At 36.9% G+C, this 19,808-nt stretch overlaps 2 protein-coding genes across 2 annotated transcripts; one reads left to right on the forward strand and one right to left on the reverse strand.

Annotated features, from left to right (window-relative positions):
- The first annotated feature begins 1,273 nt into the window (after window positions 1–1,273).
- LOC110942152 (nodal modulator 1) lies at window positions 1,274–12,429 on the forward strand. Its single transcript, XM_022183884.2, has 27 exons — window positions 1,274–1,475; window positions 1,558–1,623; window positions 2,553–2,639; window positions 2,922–2,978; window positions 3,095–3,159; window positions 3,274–3,443; window positions 4,243–4,304; window positions 4,389–4,472; window positions 4,563–4,722; window positions 5,392–5,507; window positions 5,630–5,758; window positions 6,430–6,501; window positions 6,597–6,692; window positions 7,350–7,427; window positions 7,511–7,639; window positions 7,784–7,966; window positions 8,043–8,246; window positions 8,340–8,453; window positions 8,531–8,778; window positions 9,261–9,306; window positions 9,393–9,638; window positions 9,747–9,977; window positions 10,069–10,160; window positions 10,237–10,465; window positions 10,558–10,914; window positions 11,018–11,091; window positions 12,107–12,429. The coding sequence occupies exons 1-27, from the start codon at window positions 1,359–1,361 to the stop codon at window positions 12,195–12,197; spliced, it is 3,603 nt and encodes a 1,200-aa protein (XP_022039576.1). The 5' UTR covers window positions 1,274–1,358; the 3' UTR covers window positions 12,198–12,429.
- Window positions 12,430–12,960: 531 nt separating this feature from the next.
- On the reverse strand, window positions 12,961–15,152 carry LOC110942158 (pentatricopeptide repeat-containing protein At1g43980, mitochondrial). The gene has a single exon (XM_022183897.2). It carries the CDS (start codon window positions 15,036–15,038, stop codon window positions 13,176–13,178), a length of 1,863 nt encoding a protein of 620 aa, XP_022039589.1. The 5' UTR covers window positions 15,039–15,152; the 3' UTR covers window positions 12,961–13,175.
- Window positions 15,153–19,808: the final 4,656 nt, after the last annotated feature.

Consider the following 19,808-nt stretch of genomic DNA (forward strand, 5'->3'; position numbering starts at 1 on the left):
TTGGCACAAGGTTTGACAAAATAGTTGTCGTTTGGCACGTTTGCTATCAACTGGCACCACATTTTTCGGCCACATTTTTCGGCTTCTAGATGATGTGTAGAATACTATGCCACGAATAGTTCTTCTTACTAATATGTGTACACAATGGATTTGTTATAATCCGCACTAAATAACAGCTGAGAGATGCAACGACTCGGCTTGATTTAGTATGACGTATGCGCATGCTTTAACGTGATGTCCGCTAGTTAAAAATTAAATTAAACAATTTAACACAAAAAAGTAAATACACTTTAATTACAAATAAAAAAACATAATTCAAATAGAAAAAATATCAAAATAAGAAAAAATAAATTAAAGTACATACATAAAAAGTAAATTAATACATTTAAACACACAATTAAATTAATACATGCCTAAAATTAATACTTAAATAATTAAACATTTAAACAAACAATTAAATCAATACATGCCTAAAATAAAATTGCTACTTAAATAGTTAAACATTACACAATTACATAAATAATTATTTAAACACACAACTACATAAGTTAACAATCAAAGAGAGAATCATATCACCGTGAGTACTCACGATCATTATCACGCCCATCCTACCTCTCATATCGATAATCGAAGCTTTCATATGATAGACAAACCAACTAGTTTATAATACCGCCGGTTTTGGGTGTTGTTATAAGGGTGTACGGGGTGTATTTCGGGGACCCCTTCGGGGATGTGTTTCACCGGTCGGGGAGTACACCGCCATTGATGCGGTGAGTAGAGAGAGGAGGGAGGGTAGGTGGCGGCTCACCGATAAGAGGGGAGGAGAGAGAGAGGAGAGAGGAGAGAGGGGACCAATCACAGCTTTTCTTTATTTTATTATTTTTTTTTTAAAAAAAAAAAACCAATTCACCTAATAGGGGAGTGGCGCCATCAAATGGGGGTGTTAGGGGAGTTTAAGAGGGGAGTTGACGTGGCACACGGGGATTGGTTTGGCGTAAGAGAGGGCACTCACCTATTAGGTGTGCACCCCCTTCACCCTAACCCAAACCGGTTTAAACCCTACCATAACTGATTTTAATAGGGTTCGACTATACTTCATCCAAACTGGTTTTGACCAACTTTGACCACTGGTTTTTGGATCTTTAGTTGGTGATATGTGAATAATCGAATGGGCTACCTTTAATGGGCTACCCAAATGGGCCAAGCCTGCTGAAAAGGCCTCACTCGCATCCTCCGTCTGCATCTGCATCTAATATCTGCACGCACCCAAATTCATTCATCTTGTCACTTTGGAGTATCCAAACACTCCATAAGATCTGTTCTTACTACTAGTAGTAGGAGTTAGGTCTGCGCTATCAATGGCGCTCAAACACCATAACTTTTTAACCTTCTGCTTCCTTTTCATCGTCTTCACGATTCACACGGCCACACTCGTTTCTGCCGATGCGATCCAAGGTTGCGGTGGTTTCATCGAGGTGCACGAATTGAATCATTTGCAGTTCTAGCTTAATATCGTTATTGTTATTGTTCGATCGTGATTTTGTTTAACATTTGTAGGCGACCTCATCTTTGATCAAGTCAAGGAAACCTACCGATACGAAATTGGACTATTCTCATGTCACGGTATGATTCTAAACTAGTTATAGATTGTTTTTGATGCAAATTGTAGATATAGCTGCAAAATTTGAAGTTAATAGTAGCTGAAGTTATTATCTACTTGAAGATATGTAAACTGTATTGAATGTTAATCTACTAAATTTGTTTGACTGACTGTGTTTCATTTGAAATGATTGGATCATTGTATGTTGAGGTCCTCTGAAACTTATTTGTTATGAGGAATTTTAGGTATTGTTTGTTTCACATAATCGAATGGAATATGGATGGAATTGGAATGTGTAGATTCCAATCCTTATGTTGTTCGTTTCAAGTACAAAAGAAGGAATAGAAATTGAACAGTAACATAAGGATTAAGGAACGAAATCTACATTCCAACTCCATCCAGATTTCATTCCATTCTGTGAAACGAACGCTACATTCCAAATTTCAATTCCTACGCAAATTCCTGTTCCAATTTCATTTCATTACATTCCATGAAACGAACACTACCTTCAGTATCAGCTGTTTGGTTAGACTCATAGAAATGTTACAGAAATCACTTTACTTTTTTATGTTTGTCTTATCAATATACTGCGGCTTTCCTCGATTAGGATTTTAAGATACGAAACATGTCTTCTTTTTTTTTTTGGAGGGAGAGAAGGCTGTTTTCTACTCATATGGAGAACGTTAACATGTCTGAATGGGGAAATTATGTTGGTAGTGGTAGGAAAATGTCTTGTGAAAAGCTGAATGTGGATATACCTTGCATAAAGATCTTGCTATTCTTGTATGCTTAATTGCTAGATGCTGGTTACAGTTTACAAGCCTTTGTATAGGCTTCATGACGTTTTACATGGGATTATGGACTCTTGTCATCCAATTTTATTGAATCCAATGTTTCAGTAATAAATAACCAAACTCTCGAGGTTACTAATATGTTGTTTAACATACTGTAGGTTGAGCTGCGTACTTTGGATGGCTTGGTGAAGGAGCGGACACAATGTGCTCCTAATGGTTACTATTTCATCCCTGTTTATGATAAGGTATGATAACATACACTAAGGCATATCTACACACTCATAATTTCACAGTTTGTATCCTTAATCATGCATTTATCATATATCATTTTTGGAATTATGTTATTTGGAGCTAGGTGTATATTTGATCCATGTTGATCCTGAGGTTGCGTTACCATTAGGATTCTTGAAGTTGCAAACTTTGTTGTCTTTTTGTTTCATTGTTTAATACCGAAAATAGGTTGTAGTAGTATCTAGTTTCTTCACTTTGAGGTGATGGCACTAAAAGGCGGATATTTTTATATGCAGGGTTCTTTTGTTATCAAAGTTAAAGGACCAGAAGGATGGTCATGGAACCCAGATCAGGTATGCACTTTAGATCTTACGAAACACTCCACTTCAAACTTTTTTAGATTATTCTCTGATACACGCTAAACTATTATAAACGCACGATCTAAACTTCTGATGTTTTACTTTTGTAGGTTCCTGTGCTTGTCGATCATGCTGGCTGTAATGGCAACGAAGATATAAATTTTCGGTTTACAGGGTTGGTCTAGCACACTAGCTTTGTCATTTTCATACATCTTTGTAAATCTCTTTTTCGTAAAAAAGTGTTTTACTATACTTGAGTTTCTAATTTTAATGTATGGTATTTTTGCAGGTTCAGTATTAGTGGGAAAGTTGTGGGAGCCGTTGGTGGTGCAAGTTGTTCATCTACCAACGGTGGTCCATCAAACGTAAATGTCGAGCTTTTGAATTCCAACGGGGATGTTGTATCTTCTGTTTTTACATCAGTAGCTGGGAGATACTCTTTCACCAATATAATTCCAGGTCAAATATTCTTGCTTTTGAATATAAGAAAAACCACTAGCTAGGCCCGTATACGAACCGAACGTTCTTAAACTGTTCGCAAACTTGTTCGGTGGGAAGTTCGTTTATATTTGTTTATTTAATAAACGAATGTACATGAACAAATTTTTTTGTTCATTTAATTAAATGAACGAACATGAACACACGTTTTGTTCGTTCGTTTATGTCCGTTTATGTTTGTTCATTTTAATTTAAATACATTAGTTATATTTATATGAATACTAAACATAGAAAGCACTTTCTAACTACTTATATAAATATAACTAATTGGTGATTGGGCTTTCTAGTAATAAAAATGGATTTTGCAATGGAATTTATCTTAATTAATCACTAATTTATATTGAAAAATTACTTTATGTTCGTTTATCTTTAGTCATTTATGTTCATTTGTGTTCATATATGTTTGTTCATTTATGTTGTTTATTGTTTGTTAAATTTTGTTCGTTTAAGTTTGTTGGTTTATGTTCGCTTACATGCGTGAACTGTTCGTTTGGGTTTTAAACGAATGGACATAAACGAACACGAAGACGCCCATTTTCTTAACAAACGAACATGAACAAAAAACTGTGTTCGATTATAGGTTCGTGTTCGGTTAAAGTTAAATGAACGAACACGAACATGCCTCTGTTCGTGTTTGTTCGGTTCATTTACAGGCCCACCGCTAGCAAAAACTTAATCTTATGATTGACGTATATCATGGTTGTTACATGATGTTGGTGGGTTGCTTTCGTTATTTTAATTATAACATTTGTTGGTGTAGGACGATATAACCTACGGGCATCCCATAATGACTTGAGTATTGAAGTTAAAGGCTCAACAGAGGTTGTATGCATACACTGTCTTTAACACTTTTTTACAATCTTTTCTGTTTCTCCTCAGTCGCTTAAATATAATGTAAACTGATAGGTTGAATTGGGATTTGGAAATATCCAAGTTGACGATGTCTTTTTTGTCACTGGTTATGATATTCGCGGATCGGTAGTTGCACAAGTAAGTCTTACATGGTAATATGATGGGATGTTGACTTTAATTACTATTTTCTAGCAAAACTAATTCACATGATATGTTATCGTTTTTCAGGGAAACCCTATTTTGGGGGTTCACTTTTATCTGTACTCTAACGATGTTAAGGAAGTGCACTGCCCACAGGGTTCTGGTAACCCATCTGGAGATAGAACCGCTCTCTGTCATGCAATATCTGACGTTGATGGAAAATTTAATTTCAAATCAATTCCATGCGGTAATATTATGGATTCTCTTCATGCCACTGTTTTGCATATGAATCTTTGTATAAAATGGTGAATGTGTTAATTTCAGGTTGATCCGCAAACGCTTATTTTGTTAATTTGTTAATTATGATTAGAAACAATATTATTACACCACTAATGTAAATTTATGTATTAAACGACTTGGGAGGTTGTATGCATTATGAAAAGCATTAACTTTAAACCCATTTGACCGTTTCACCTTCTAGCTATTTTCTTTTTTGACCCGTTGAGAATTGTGATGAAACACAATTCTAGTGTAAACATCAATAAGTAAATGGTTAAGAGATTATAAAAATCTACTATGATATCACTACCACGACAGGATGCTAACTTGATTTCATTGCATGGTGATTCAGTACTGTTTTTAATTAGATATATATCGTCGTAAATATTAGTGTAACTTTCAACTTATTTGCGATCCCTTATTTTCACTCTTAGATGTTGAAGATGATTTGGTTATTGCGTGTATCATCTTCAGCTAACTTATGCACACATATAAGAACAAATTTTGTTAATTTTGTTGCTCACTAAAGCATACTATACATATTTATCTGAAGATTTTTCTACGATACTCATAGTTTTGTAAATTGGTTAAAATGTTTTCAGTTAATTATATCTCCGCACTTCATTTTGTGATACAGGTGTTTATGAGCTTATACCTTATTATAAGGGCGAGAATACAGTTTTCGATGTTTCTCCTCCCTCTGTCACTGTGACTGTTCAGCATGATCATGCAACTGTATCTGAAAAGTTTCAGGTACATCAACATATTGATCTTTTTTTTTCTAATTCTGGTCAAAGATAAACCGTCAGTTGGTTAACACTTGGCTTAATTTCTTAATGTGGATAAACTAACCGTTATATAACTAAATGTGGCAGGTTACCGGCTTTTCTGTTGGTGGCCGTGTTGTTGATTCCGAGGGCAAGGGAGTTGATGGCGTAAAAATTGTGGTGGATGGTATGGAGAGGTCCGTTACTGATAAAAACGGATATTATAAGCTCGACCAGGTAAGTTCAGACATTGGAAATGGTATATACATTGTGTATTTATACATACATATGTATGTCAGTGTATCATGTATGTGTATAATTCTGAAGATATCAACCATAAGAAAATCTTATAGAAAGCTTAAATCCCATTGACAAGACGAAGCCATATATATAGGGGAAGGTTATTGTACAATATCCCCTTAACGTGCGAAGGTACGAAGTGAATTACGCATGTGTAGTTTTAAAATACACATGTTACAAAAATCAAAATCCGTATGTCATCAAACATGAAAATTACGCATGGGTTGGTTAACTCAAATTACGCACGTTATTTGCTCACTTCGTACCTTTGCACGTTAAAACCCATAGTATTTAAAACTTTCACTATATATATATATATATATATCATTTATGTGTACAAGAATCTAAATCCTAGTTCTACTTTAATGTTAGATAAGACAATTCTAAATCTTTTCTAGAGTCTAGAACAAATTTGGATTTGTACGATATGCATTTGGATGGTCTTACTTCATATTAATTGTTGGTTGAATTTTTGCCAATATAGTTATTTTTCTATATTTTATACTTGGACTTGTTTTTAATTTCTATAAAAAGATTATTTTCTTTTTGCATGGAGCTCTATTTGCATCTTCTTCTTTAATATGTTTGCTCTGTGTGCTCTCTTACAGGTTACATCCAAACAGTATCTGATTGAAGCGAAAAAGGAGCACTACAAGTTTGACAAATTGATTGACTTCATGGCAAGTGCACCGCGCGAAAATGAAGCACACATGACATTTCTTGTATTTTTAGTTTTTTTTACAGCCCAACTCACCTTTAATTTAACCTTTTTCAGGTTTTACCAAATATGGCATCGGTTGCTGATATCAAAGCAGTGTCTTATGATGTTTGTGGCTCAGTGCACACAGTTGATTCTGGTTACAAATCAAAAGTAATTCCAATATTCTTTTTTCATTATTATATATATATATATAGGACAAAGATCCGTTAGGAACCACCCTTTATTGCGAGAACCGCGAGAACCAATGTGAACACAACCAAAAATGCCTAAAAATAGCTAAAAAACACACAATTTTTTTTTAATATTTTTTATATAAAAATCGCTACTTTTAGTAGCAAAAAAAAAATTTTTTTGGCTACTAAAAGTAGCGATTTTAACATAAAAAATATTAAAAAAAATTATAGATTTTTTTTTTTATTTTTTAAGATTTTTTTTTAGGTTTTTTGGGGGTTTAGTTTTTAGCATTTTAGCTTGAGGGGGGGGGGGGGGGGTTAGGTTTTTGGGGGTGGGGGAGGGGGGTTTAGGTTTTTTTTGGGGGGTTTTAGTTTTTAGCATTTAGCTTGGGGGGGGGGGGGGGTTAGGTTTTTGGGGGGTGGGGGTTAGGTTTTTTTAGGGTTTTTTTAGGTTTTTTTTAGCTATTTTAGGTTGTGTTCACATTGGTTCTCGCGGTTCTCGCAATAAAGGTGCTTCTCGCATGACCTTACCCTATATATATATATCCATAATCAGTTTTTCAGGAAAACATGATGAAATTATGAAATACTGAACATAATTTTTTGTTTATTTACGCATTATGCTTTTTTCCAGGTGGCTCTGACTCATGGACCAGATAATGTCAAGCCGCAAATGAAACAAACTGATGATAACGGCTATTTTTGCTTTGAGGTACTTTACAGAATCTTCAGTTAAAAGTATTAAGATGTTTTAGTAGTTACTGCAATCGCTTAAGTGGTCTAATTTGGTTTCAGGTTCCACCCGGTGACTATCGATTATCGGCTATTGCAGTCACACCTGAAACTACACCGCATCTTTTATTCTCACCACCACATATTGATGTTAACGTCAATGGTCCACTGCTGTCACCGAAATTTTATCAGGTAATTATATCTCAAAAGTTAAAATGTTCTGACGTTACTTCTCTCTTACTTTTTCCATGTTAATATTGATCACAAAATATATTCATTATGTCACAGAGTAATGATCTTATTTTATATCTTACTTTATACACTTTTAAATTTCAGGCACAAGTTAATGTAGGTGGCTCGGTAACTTGCAAAGAAAATTGTGATGCATCTGTTTCTGTTGATCTTGTGAGATTCGGTGCTAAAAGAAATGAAGAAAGGCAGACAGTCGGTTTGACTTTGACTGACCAAAGTAGTGAATTTTTGTTTGAAAATGTCCTGCCGGGAAAATATAAGCTTGAGGTAATGCATATTTTAACATATGCTTATTCTTCCCGGTATGTATTTATTTGATCGAGATTTGCGATGTTTTATTTAGGTCAAACACGTTTCTAAAGGAGCTAAATCCGGAGAAGATAACTGGTGTTGGGAACAGAGCTCGGTACCTCTTGATGTTGGAACCGAAGACGTTAAAGGGGTTAACTTTGTTCAGAAAGGTTATTGGGTTAACTTAGTTTCTACTCACGATGTAGATGCTTATCTGCATCAGTCTCATGGTTCACGTGTGGATCTGAAAATTAAGGTATTCTAAAAAACACCCGTTAGGTTGAACTGTTGAAGTCAACACTGTACTTTGATCGTGCTTTTCTCAAATTCATTTTGTTGTTAATTACAGAAAGGTTCTCAGCGCATATGTGTTGAATCTCCTGGAGTGCATGAACTTCACTTTGTAAACTCGTGTATACTTTTCGGGAACTCACCTGTGAAAATTGACACGGCCAATACATCGGTATATCGTTTATTTGTCTTTAACATCTTTTTTTTTGCATAATTTCTCATGTTTTTTTGTTTTTGAAATCTTTTTAGCCTATCTATCTGAAAGGAGAGAAGTATCTACTTCAAGGAGAAATTAAGGTTGACTTGACCTCACAAAATGGCGTTGACCAGTTACCGAAAAATCTAGTCGTTGACATTTTGAACGATGAAGGAACGATTATCGATGGCACTACTGCAAAATTTGTTAATGAGAACGAACAATCAAATAAAGCTCTTTATGAATATAAAGTATGGGCAAATCCTGGAGAAAAACTTACATTTGCACCTCGTGATATTCGGTAAATCTTCACTATTATGTGTTATTTCTGGCTGTTTCAGTGTTTCTCCACTCGTATGTGGAGACGGATGGTCCATGTGGTTAACCAAAATTTTGGATTTAGTCCATAGTTTTTCAAAAGTACACGGATGGTCCCTGTGGTTTTGCACTTTGTAACGCATTTAGTCCCTAATTTTTTCCAAAAGTACATGGATGGTCCCTGTGGTTTGCACTTTGTAACGCATTTAGTCCCTAACATTTTGTGACTAAAAGCGTTACAAAGTGCATACCACAAGGACCATCCATGTACTTTTGGAAACGTTGGGGACTAAATGCTCCACAAAGTGTAAACCACATGGACCATCTGTGTACTTTAAAAAAGTTAGGGACTAAATCCAAAATTTTAGCCAACCACAGGGACCATCCGTGTACTTTACTCTTTTCTTTATTTATACTAACATCCTTTTATACTTGTCGGAATATGATGTGTGTTACGTCTTGCAGGAGCGGAAATGAAAAGAAGATTTTATTTTATCCTAGACAACATCAGGTACTCAACTCTGGAGATACAATTAACATTTAACGCATCATTGTAATCTTTCAGTCGTCACGTTTAATCATTACCATTTTAATCAGGTCAAAGTGGGACAAGACGGCTGTCAAGCGGTACCTCCGTTTTCCGGACGACTCGGGTTGTACATTGAAGGATCGGTTTCTCCCCCACTTCCCGATGTTATTATTCGCATCATAGCTTCCGGAGATAGTCAAAATGGTCAAATCAAGGAAAACGAATTGGCCTTCGAAACGACTACAAACGCAGACGGGTTGTTCGTTGGTGGACCCCTATATGATGACATCACCTACCATACCCAAGCTTCAAAGGTTTGAAGTTTCAACACGCTACTTCAAAAACACCACAATCTTGCAATTTACAGATTTATCATTTAGCGGCTTTTTAAATATTTATTTTGTTTTATTTTGTGGTAATAGGCCGGTTATCATGTAAAGGAACTTGGATCAAATTCCTTTTCGTGTCAGAAGCTAGGGCAAATCTCGGTCCGTATACATTCTAAAGAAGGTGCCAATGATTTATTTCCGTCGGTATTGCTATCGTTAAGCGGGGAAGACGGTTATAGAAATAACTCGATATCCGCTGCTGGTGGAACTTTCGTATTTGATAATTTATTTCCTGGAAGTTTTTATCTCCGTCCTCTGTTAAAAGTACTCACCTCTTCTTCATTTGCATTTACTTTATATGAATTTAATATTCGTTTTGCGATTTTGATATTAACTGTTTTCGTACAATTTGTAGGAGTATGCTTTCTCACCATCCGCACAAGCAGTTGAACTCGGGTCCGGTGAGTCCACCGAAGTCGTCTTCCACGCCACACGTGTTGCTTACAGGTACCCCTTTATTTCTTAAATATTTTTATTTATTTATTTTGGTTTTAACTGGATCTATTTTTTCTAAAACTTTTAGTGCCATGGGTGTGGTTACTCTGTTATCTGGTCTACCAAAAGAAGGCGTTTCGGTCGAGGCCCGTTCCGACTCAAAAGGTTATTATGAAGAAACCGTCACAGATTCATCGGGAAGTTACCGTCTAAGGGGACTTCATCCGGATACGACTTACACGATAAAAATAGCAAAGACAAACGCGTTTGGCGCCTCTAACATCGAACGTGCTTCCCCAGAATCTGTTGAAGTCAAGGTGAGTTATACACTTATACATAGTTACATACTATAATTATAAAATATCGAACAATAATAAACTGAACGTGTTAAAATTTGTGACTTGTGAAGGTTGGATACGAAGACATCAAGGGGTTAGACTTTTTGGTTTTCGAGCAGCCGGAAATAACCTTATTAACCGGAACGGTTCAAGGAAGCGGGAATAAAGAGTTGCATGAACACCTAAAGTTGGAAATTAGATCGGCTAGTGATCCATCAAATATCGAATCGTTGTTACCTTTGTCTATTTCAAACTTCTTCCAGGTAAAGGGTTTGCCTAGGGGCAAACATCTTCTGCAGCTTCGGTCTACGTTAACACCACGCACCCTCAGATTCGAATCTGACGTCATTGAGGTTGATTTGGAGAAAAATACCCAAGTTTATGTGGGTCCCTTGACGTACAGAGTTGAAGATGATCACCATAAACAGGTTTGTCTTTTTCAGAAGATTGTCGAAATCATGTAAAATTTGATTCTGAGTTATATTGTTCGTTTAATCACCGAGCTACTTTAACCTCTCGGTTTTTTAACAGGAGTTGACTCCGGCACCTGTGTATCCACTCATTATTGGAGTATTAGTGATTGCGTTATTTATCAGCATGCCAAGGTAGCTAAAAGTCTTGTCTATTACTTATTTATTAATTTCTAAGACCTGAGTCAGTTGTATAAAAACTAGTAAATTGCCCCGCGCATTGCCGCGGCTTTCCGAAAAAATTTACGTCGTAAATCAACTAAAAACGTACATAAAAAATAAACACGAAACGTATTATATTTGACCCGACTCATTTATGTCAAAAATAAAATAAAAGAAAATTTACGTCAAAATGTAGACCAACCGAAAACTTACATAATTAGAATAAGCATAAGAACATATTATATTTGACCCGACTCATTTCCAGGGAAAAATTACGTCGAAATGTAAATCAACTTGAATTTATACTCGCACGTACATAAAAATAAGAGTAAACTGCCATTTTGGTCCCTGAGGTTTGGTTACTTTTGCCACTTTAGTCCAAAACTCAAACCTTTTGCATCTGGGTCCCTGTGGTTTCAGTTTTATTGCCATTTTGGTCCAAAAATAAATCAGGTCATACTTGTTTTATAAAATCCTGCAATTTTGTCATTTTCCTCAGGGCCAAATCAGGTCATATTTGTCTTATAAAATATGGTATTTATTTATAAAAAAGAAATGATCATTTTGCCCCTGCAGAGAATGACAAAATAACAGGATTTTATAAGACAAATATGACCTGATTTCATTTTTGGACCAAAATGGCAATAAAACTGAAACCACAGGGACCCAGATGCAAAAAATTTGAGTTTTGGACTAAAGTGGCAAAATTGACCAAACCACAGGGACCAAAATGGCAGTTTACTCTAATAAATAAACACGTAAAACTCGAGTATAAAGTCTTTAAAAAGTTAAGAGGTTGTAAGTGTCCATACTGAAAGTTGAAGGGTAAAAGTAAAAAAATACAAAAACACAAAAAAAAACCTCAAATGCATTGTTCGCAAAAGTTGGTAATCGTAGTATATATAATATTTAAGAAATTACTGTATTTGCTTAACGTCCAGTTGATCGTATCATGTTATCCTGTTTTATAAAATTTGACGATCTGCAGATTAAAAGACATGTACCAAAGCAATGTAGGAGTACTGGTACCGGGACCCAGTGCAACAACGAAGAAAGCCGTGCGAAGAAAGACTTACTAAAGGGTAGACCCTTTCTTCTTTCAGATGCTCAGTTCAACCAGTATTTTACTTTTAGCCATTTTTGTTATATGAAGAGTAAACTAGTGTGACATTTTAACCAAGGATAGAAAATGATGATTTTGCTATTTATTAAGCTACAATTGAACTTTCCACAAGTGGCAAACAATTGTGACACGCAACGTCTTTTTGGCGACGCTGAATGGATAAGGCAGGTTGGGATGTTAACATCAAATATGTGTTTTAAGATGCTTAGGCGAACATGGTGTAACGAGCCATATGAATGAATATCGTATCTACTCAAATATGTTGAACAACGGTAACTCATGTATATCATTTGGAGTGGTCTTAATGATTAAAAAAAACGTATACAACGGATTTGCTTGCACCTTTCGCGTCTAGGGCTGTTCATAAAGCTCGCGATTCGTAGCTCGCTCGAAAGAAGCTCGAGAAAAACTAGCTAAAAAAACTCAATTTGAGATGACGTGAACCAAACTGGCTCATTTTGTAACCAAGCGCAGCTCGAGCTAAGCTCAGCTCGGCCCATGGCTCAGCTCGTTGGCTTGTTCTTAGGCTCGTTTAACTCCGACGTAAAGCTCAAGCCAAGTTTAACCGCCTGAATTAATTTCGAGCTTGAGCTCGACCCCACCTTGGCTCGACTCGTTTGCAGCCCTATTCGCGTCCCATTTATCAGAGTTGGGGCCACTGCCCTAATAAGTCATGATAAGACAAGACCAGACCAGACCCATATCATAAGTGACACTCATTGAGCCCTTGAGCAACCAAGGACGCCGCACGAGGCCTTAGTAGGACTACCTAGTGACATTGGGCTCAACTCATTGTTAGAAATGTATAACTTAGTAAGAGAGGAAACAAAATCAGAACACAACTTAACTGATCTTGATTTACTCTCTTATGTACTATAAAATAAGTTGTACATATTGAAAAAAATAAAGAAATTTAATCTTTTACTTTCAGTCTTCATACCCAAGATCTTTCATCTTCTATATCTTGCATCAATAATCTCAATGCTGAGTATACATCTTCTCCACCATGATGAACAACTTCATTTTCGTTAAAAACAAACAAACCATCTACGCCAATCCAACTGCATCCTACCACTTTCGCAACATTTCTATCTTTCATAACTTTCTTCACTCGAGCCACACTCTCCCATCTTCCCCTCGCTTCATACGCTTTAACCAACGCCATATACGCGAACAAAGACATCGGTTCCAGTTTGACCAACCTCTCCGCAACTAGTTCGGTCAACTCCAAGTCTTCTTGTACCTCATAACAACTAAGAATCAATTTACATAAGTAACCATCGAGTCTATTAGGAATCTTTGTCGTTAATATCTTCATCGCTTCGCTAACTTCACCTGCGTGGATCATCATTTCGCAAATCCAGGTCAAATGTGTGGCTGTCGGTTTGACCCCGTATTTGTTCTCCATTGAACGAAAGAACGATAACCCCTTATCGATCAAACGACCATGAACACAAGCTAATAGAACACCGTTCATCGTTACTTCATCTGGTTGTGGGCCCGTTTTGAGTAACTCCTCGAAAAGCACAATAGATTCTTCTGGTTTTCCATTGTAAGTATAACCGAAAATCATCGAGTTCCAAGAAACTAAATCTTTTATATCCGTTCGATCAAAGATAATCTTTGCAGCATCACACACTCCACATTTACTATACATATCAATAAGTGAGCTTGAAACAACGGGATCACGTTCAAACCCTAATTTAACAACGAAACAATGCAATTGTGTACCATGTACATCCGGCAGAAACAACGACGCACAACTAAGCAAACAGCTGAGTGTGAATTCGGTCGGCTTTATGTGTTCCTTCAACGAAAGAACAAAAACACGCATCGCATTCTCCTCAAGTTGATGGTTAGTGAAGGTTGAAATCATCGAATTGCAAACAGCCGAATCCCATAAACCAAGTTCATCGAAAACGGAAAACGAATCTTTCACACTTTCACATTTTGAGAACATGTTGATAACAGCACTGGAAACAATTGTATTCGAAAGAAAGCCCGATTTTATCGATAAAGAGAATATTTGTCTACCCTTTGGTAAATCTTGAAACCCTGAACACGCAGTCAATACCGAAGATACTGTAAACGCGTCGGGTGAATAATGTGTTGTTCTCATCTTACGGAACGTGTCACACGCTATTTCTTTGTGACCACATTTACTACAGCCTGCAATCAGTGAGTTCCATGAGATCACATCTATTTGTTTCATATCAAGAAACACACCAAAAGCATAATCCACAAACCCATGCTTACAATACATATCAATCAAAGAATTCCCAACAATAACCGAAGATAACGCGACGCCTTTCGTTATCATATTCCCATGAATCTCCATACCATGACAAACAGAGGGGACTAATGACAAAACTATAGAATAAGTGTGTCCACTTGGAGTCACTCCAGACGTGTGCATTTTAGCAAACACACCAAGTGCATGATATCCAAACCCATTATAAGAATACCCAGAAATGATAGAATTCCAACTCACAACATCTCGTTCAGGCATTTCATCGAACACTTGGCGTGCAGACTTAATGTCACCAAAATCTATGAAAACCCGCATGTAGATGTTCCAAGAAAACACATTTTTGTGACGTATGTCATCAAATGCGAAGAGGGTATCTTTAATTGTTCCGAGTTTTGAGTAAAGATCAAGACAACGATTGCCCAGAAAAGTGTTGGTGTTGCAGAGACTAAGCTTGATGAGTTGGGCGTGAATGAGTTTTAGAGAGTTTAACGAGAGACAATGGTTTAAGAGGGTTGAGAAGAAGAAGGGTCGTGGAGAACACACCATACTCTTTCGTCTTTCATGGTGGCATCATTCATGTCTTTGTATGTGCCAAATTTTGATTTTTGATTTCTTGTTGCAAACACTAGATGTATATATATTATGAGCTTTGATTTGATGTATTGACATAAATGTTTATAGAAGCACCCCATATAACTAGCACCTCGCGTTGCGGCGGAGACGTAAAACCATGCCAGATAGCGTCAACGTCACATCATTGCGAACAGCCACCAACACTGAATTTGCGGCGTTTCAATGTGAAGAAATTAGACCAAACCGTAAAACATGGAAAATAAGAATTAAGTCGATACCGCACGTTATGACGAACCTGTCAAATGAGAAAAAATGAGAAAAAATAGAAGACGTAACACACGCACATTGCGACGTGTTAACTCGTAAAACTTAGAACGAAGCCTAAGACGAAACGTAAAAATGTTGAACCACACATGCACGTTGCGTCGTGTTAACTCGCAAAATTTAGAGCGGAGCGTAAAACGAAAAATTTGCGAAAGATAAAAAGTACAGGGGGCCAAAGTTGAAGGTAAATAAGTAGTGAGGTTAAACTGAAAAAGATGAAACGTTTTGGGTTAAAAGTAATAATTCAAATAGTTTTGGATTAAAAGTAATTTATCAAATACCTTTTGGACTAAAAGTAAAGTCAAATTTATTTTGAAAAACACCCCAAAATTAGGTCGCATGCACAAATAAGTTGCTAATTTATAGTATTTAAATTAAATTTATAATTTAAGAATAAAATATAATTTTTTTTAAAGTTTTTTAAGAATAAAATGGAAAGAAATATTTGAGAAAAAATTAGAGTAAAGACCTTAAACACTAGCCGAGAATAGCACTATCAGCATGTTTTGTTTTTTCTTTCATTATTTTTGATAAGGTTAGTTTCGTCGTCTTAGTTTAATTGTTTGCTTTTTTTTTTTTTTTTTTTTTTTTTTGATAAAACGCCATCCTTGTTATCAATCGTCAATTCATAATGGCCCTACTATTTGTTGTTTCTACTCTATTTCTCTTTTCTCGCTTATTGCTTGTTAGATAGTGAATGTAATTGAAGTTAGCCTTTCAAAAAAAAAAAAAAAGATAGTGAATGTAATATGGGGGTTAGACTGTAATAATGTGTTAGTCAGGGGGGTTAGTTGTAATATTGTAATAACAGTGGTTAGGAGTTAGTTGTTAGTTACTATAACTACCAGGTTGGTTAATGAGAAGGTAGCTGTGAATTGAACAATTTCTCTCTCTCTTGTGTTCTTCTCAATTTGTAGCTAACAAATTGGTATCAGAGCTACCGATTCTCGGTGATTCTGTATATCAATTCGAATCGAATCAACACAATTAAACAATCGCTTCATTTCAATCTCGAAATTGATCATTGTTCGATCAATTTCTGTCAAAATTTCAATTCAAAAACCTTGAAATCGATCTTTGTTCGATTGATTTCTATCTGTTCTTTCAATTCCGAAATTAATCTTTGTTCGATTAATTTCTAAATCAATCGGTGAAGATGTCCACGCGAAGTCAAACAATGGAACAAAAGATACAGGAGCATGATACCACTTTACTTCGTTTGGAATCTGTGGCCACTAAGAATGCTGAGAATATAGCATCCATGAAAACTCAAATGGAAAATCAAATGAATGAAATCATTCGGAGTATTCAAGCTTTGAGCAACAATCAAGGTCATCTGGCACCACAAGGTCAGCAGCTTGTTGGTCCTTATCATAACAGCAACAATAGACTTACAAAAATGGAATTTCCAAATTCAATGGTGATAATATTGAAGGATGGTTGTGCCGGGTAGAACACTTCTTTGATATTGATGCTACTCCTGAAAATCTTAAGGTAAAGTTTGTAATAGTTCATTTGGAAGATATAGCTTTACTTTGGCATCAATCATTTGTGAAGTCTAGGGGGGTAGTATCGAGGGTATGTTGTGGAATGAGTATAAAGGGTTCATTCTTGCAAGATTTGGGGTGGGTCTTAATTCGTATGCAATGGGGGCCTTAGTAGATCTAAGACAGACTGGTTCTTTGAGTGAATTTTGCAAGGAATTTGACTTAGCTTTGACTAGGGTCAATATTTGTGATGAATATGCAGTAAGCCTGTTTTTAAGGGTTGTTAAGCCTGAGATTGATAATCCTGTGAAGTTGATTAGGCCAAGAAATTTACCGGAAGCATATATGTTAGCTAGGATTCATGAAGACAACAATACCTCTTCTGTTGGTCGGGGCAAGTCTTTTAAATCTTCTTACTCTTTTAGTTCCAAAAGCAGTGATTACACCAACAGAAATATGGGGGGTTCTAACACTCCTTTGTTACCTACACCAATTCCTAAGCCGAAACCCCTAAATGCTAGAAGATTATCTCATAAAGAGATTGAGGAGAAGAGGGCAAAAGGAGAGTGTTTTGGGTGTACTGAAAAATATACCCCAGCTCATGTATGCAAGAATAAACAACTGTTTTCTATTGAAATAGTAGAAGTGGATGAATGCAGTGATGACAATACTGGCCTCAATGAGGTGATGATGGCTCCTGTACTTGATCATGATCCATGCATTTCTTTGAATGCAATCATGGGTGTTCCTTCTTATTCTACAATGAGGGTTACAGGGGCGATTGGGACTAAACCACTTCAGATTTTAATAGATTCTGGTTCCACTCACAATTTTTTGAACTTGAATTTAGCCTTGAGAATGAAATGCCCTACTAAAGAAGTCCCTGAGTTGAATATTACAGTGGCTGATGGCAACAAGATGGCTTGTACTCAGTTATGTGAAAATTTTAAATGGATTATGCAGGGAAATTGGTTTAGCACTGATGTAATGCTCATTCCTTTGAGTAATTACGATATGGTTTTAGGGGTGCAGTGGTTACAGACATTAAATGATATTAACTGGAACTTCAAACAACTGACTATGAAGTTTAAGGTGGGTGAGCAGTGGTTTGAATTGAAGGGTATTGGGGCAAATGTGATGACAGTATGTTCCGCTGAAAAAATGAGCTCCTTATTGAATGATTCTATGCACTTAGCTAGTGCACAGTTGTACAGTTTACAAACTTTGAACAGAGAATCATTTCAACATGAAACTCAAGTTCATTCGAATAGTCAAAGTGCAGCTTTAGAGGCCCTATTGGATGAATTTGCTGATGTTTTTGCTGTACCTACTTCTTTACCTCCTAAAAGAAGTTGTGACCATAAGATTCTTCTTAAGGATGAGAATGTTATAATCAATCAAAGAGCTTATCGATATCCTGCTCATCAAAAGGATGTGCTAGAGCAGTTGACTCAAGAGTTACTTGATGCTGGAACAGTTAGGAACAGCCAGAGTGCTTTTGCTTCTCCTGTAGTTCCAGTCAAGAAGAAGGATGGGACTTGGAGGTTTTGTGTGGACTATATAAAATTGAATGAAGCTACTATGAAGGACAGGTTGTCACACCCCCAAAATCCACATGCGGAGTACCACCGCTTGGAGGCGTGACATGACCAGGATCAAGCCACCAATCATATTGGACATGTAAATAAGTAGTATTAGTTATCCATCAATACGAAAGGTGTTTATCAAAACCAGCATAATCAAGTGTAGCGGAAGCATAAATGTAAAAACCCAAACATAAGTATTAAGTGTGTAATGTCATAAACGTTTAATAAGCATTCACGTTCCATGCCCACAACGACCTGCTACTCCCTGTGCAAGCTCCATAAGTACCTAAGGTCCTACAAGGCATGCAGCAGAGAGTCAACAACTAGTTGAGCGAGTTCACAGTGTACAGTTCAGTAATCGTATAGTATGAGTAGCATTATGTTCGTTCGTTTAGTCATGTATCGCATTAGTTTCTATCGCGGCCTCCCAGGCAGGTATGCGAAGATATTAGGGGATGTTCTTCCCAAGTATTCTAGACTAGGTTTATTCGTATCGCCCCCCCCCCCCCCCCCCCAGGCAGGTGTGCGAAGATTAGTAAATTTAGTTCGCGGCCTTCCTAAGGCAGGTGTGCGAAGTCAGTCATAATATCGCGGCCAACCCTTGGTAGGTGTGCGAAGATCAGTTCAATAAGTGTTACTAGTCTAGCCGTATCTTGTCGTTAGGTTCTATCATCCGAGTATATACAATAAGTCATCCAATCCCATTCCCACCCGGGAACCCCATGCCTTGGCTGTGTGAACTCACCTTGGTTTGCTCGGCAGATACACAGAAAGTTCGAGTAAGCTATAGGGTGATCAACCACGTCCTAGCATGGTTATCATACAAGTCAGGTTCGTATTCGAATATAGCACATAGGTTCTACACGTATTGTGGCAAATATAATCATGGCATACACAAGTATTCATAGCAGTCCAATAGCAGTCACGTAAACAAGTCCAAGTATCCGGCCCAATCGGTTGGGCTCGTGACAGTGCAGGTCCAATAATAATGTGCAAGTGTTCACGGTCTCGAGTCGAGACTAACGATCTCGAGTCGAGACTAAGCGGTCTCGAGTTGTACTGGTTTTGAGGTCTCGAGTCGCAACAAGGAGGTCTCGAGTGGTCATGGTCAAGTCGAGACTGCACGGTCTCGAGTCGCAACCGGACCCGCAACCGTGGTCTCGGTTTGTGTTGTTTGTGTTGTAAGGTGGTCTCGAGTCGAGACTAAGGGTTCTCGACTCGCAACCCTGGTCGAGACAAGCAGATTGTAACAGCTTTCCATAATTCCAGTTCATCAATTCCATAATGTTAGCAAACAGATTTGGCAGTTTCACAATCAGATCAAATCAACAACATTCACAGTTTCA

The sequence above is a fragment of the Helianthus annuus genome, chromosome 1 (genome assembly GCF_002127325.2).
Source record: "Helianthus annuus cultivar XRQ/B chromosome 1, HanXRQr2.0-SUNRISE, whole genome shotgun sequence".
NCBI classification, from domain to species: Eukaryota; Viridiplantae; Streptophyta; class Magnoliopsida; order Asterales; family Asteraceae; genus Helianthus; species Helianthus annuus.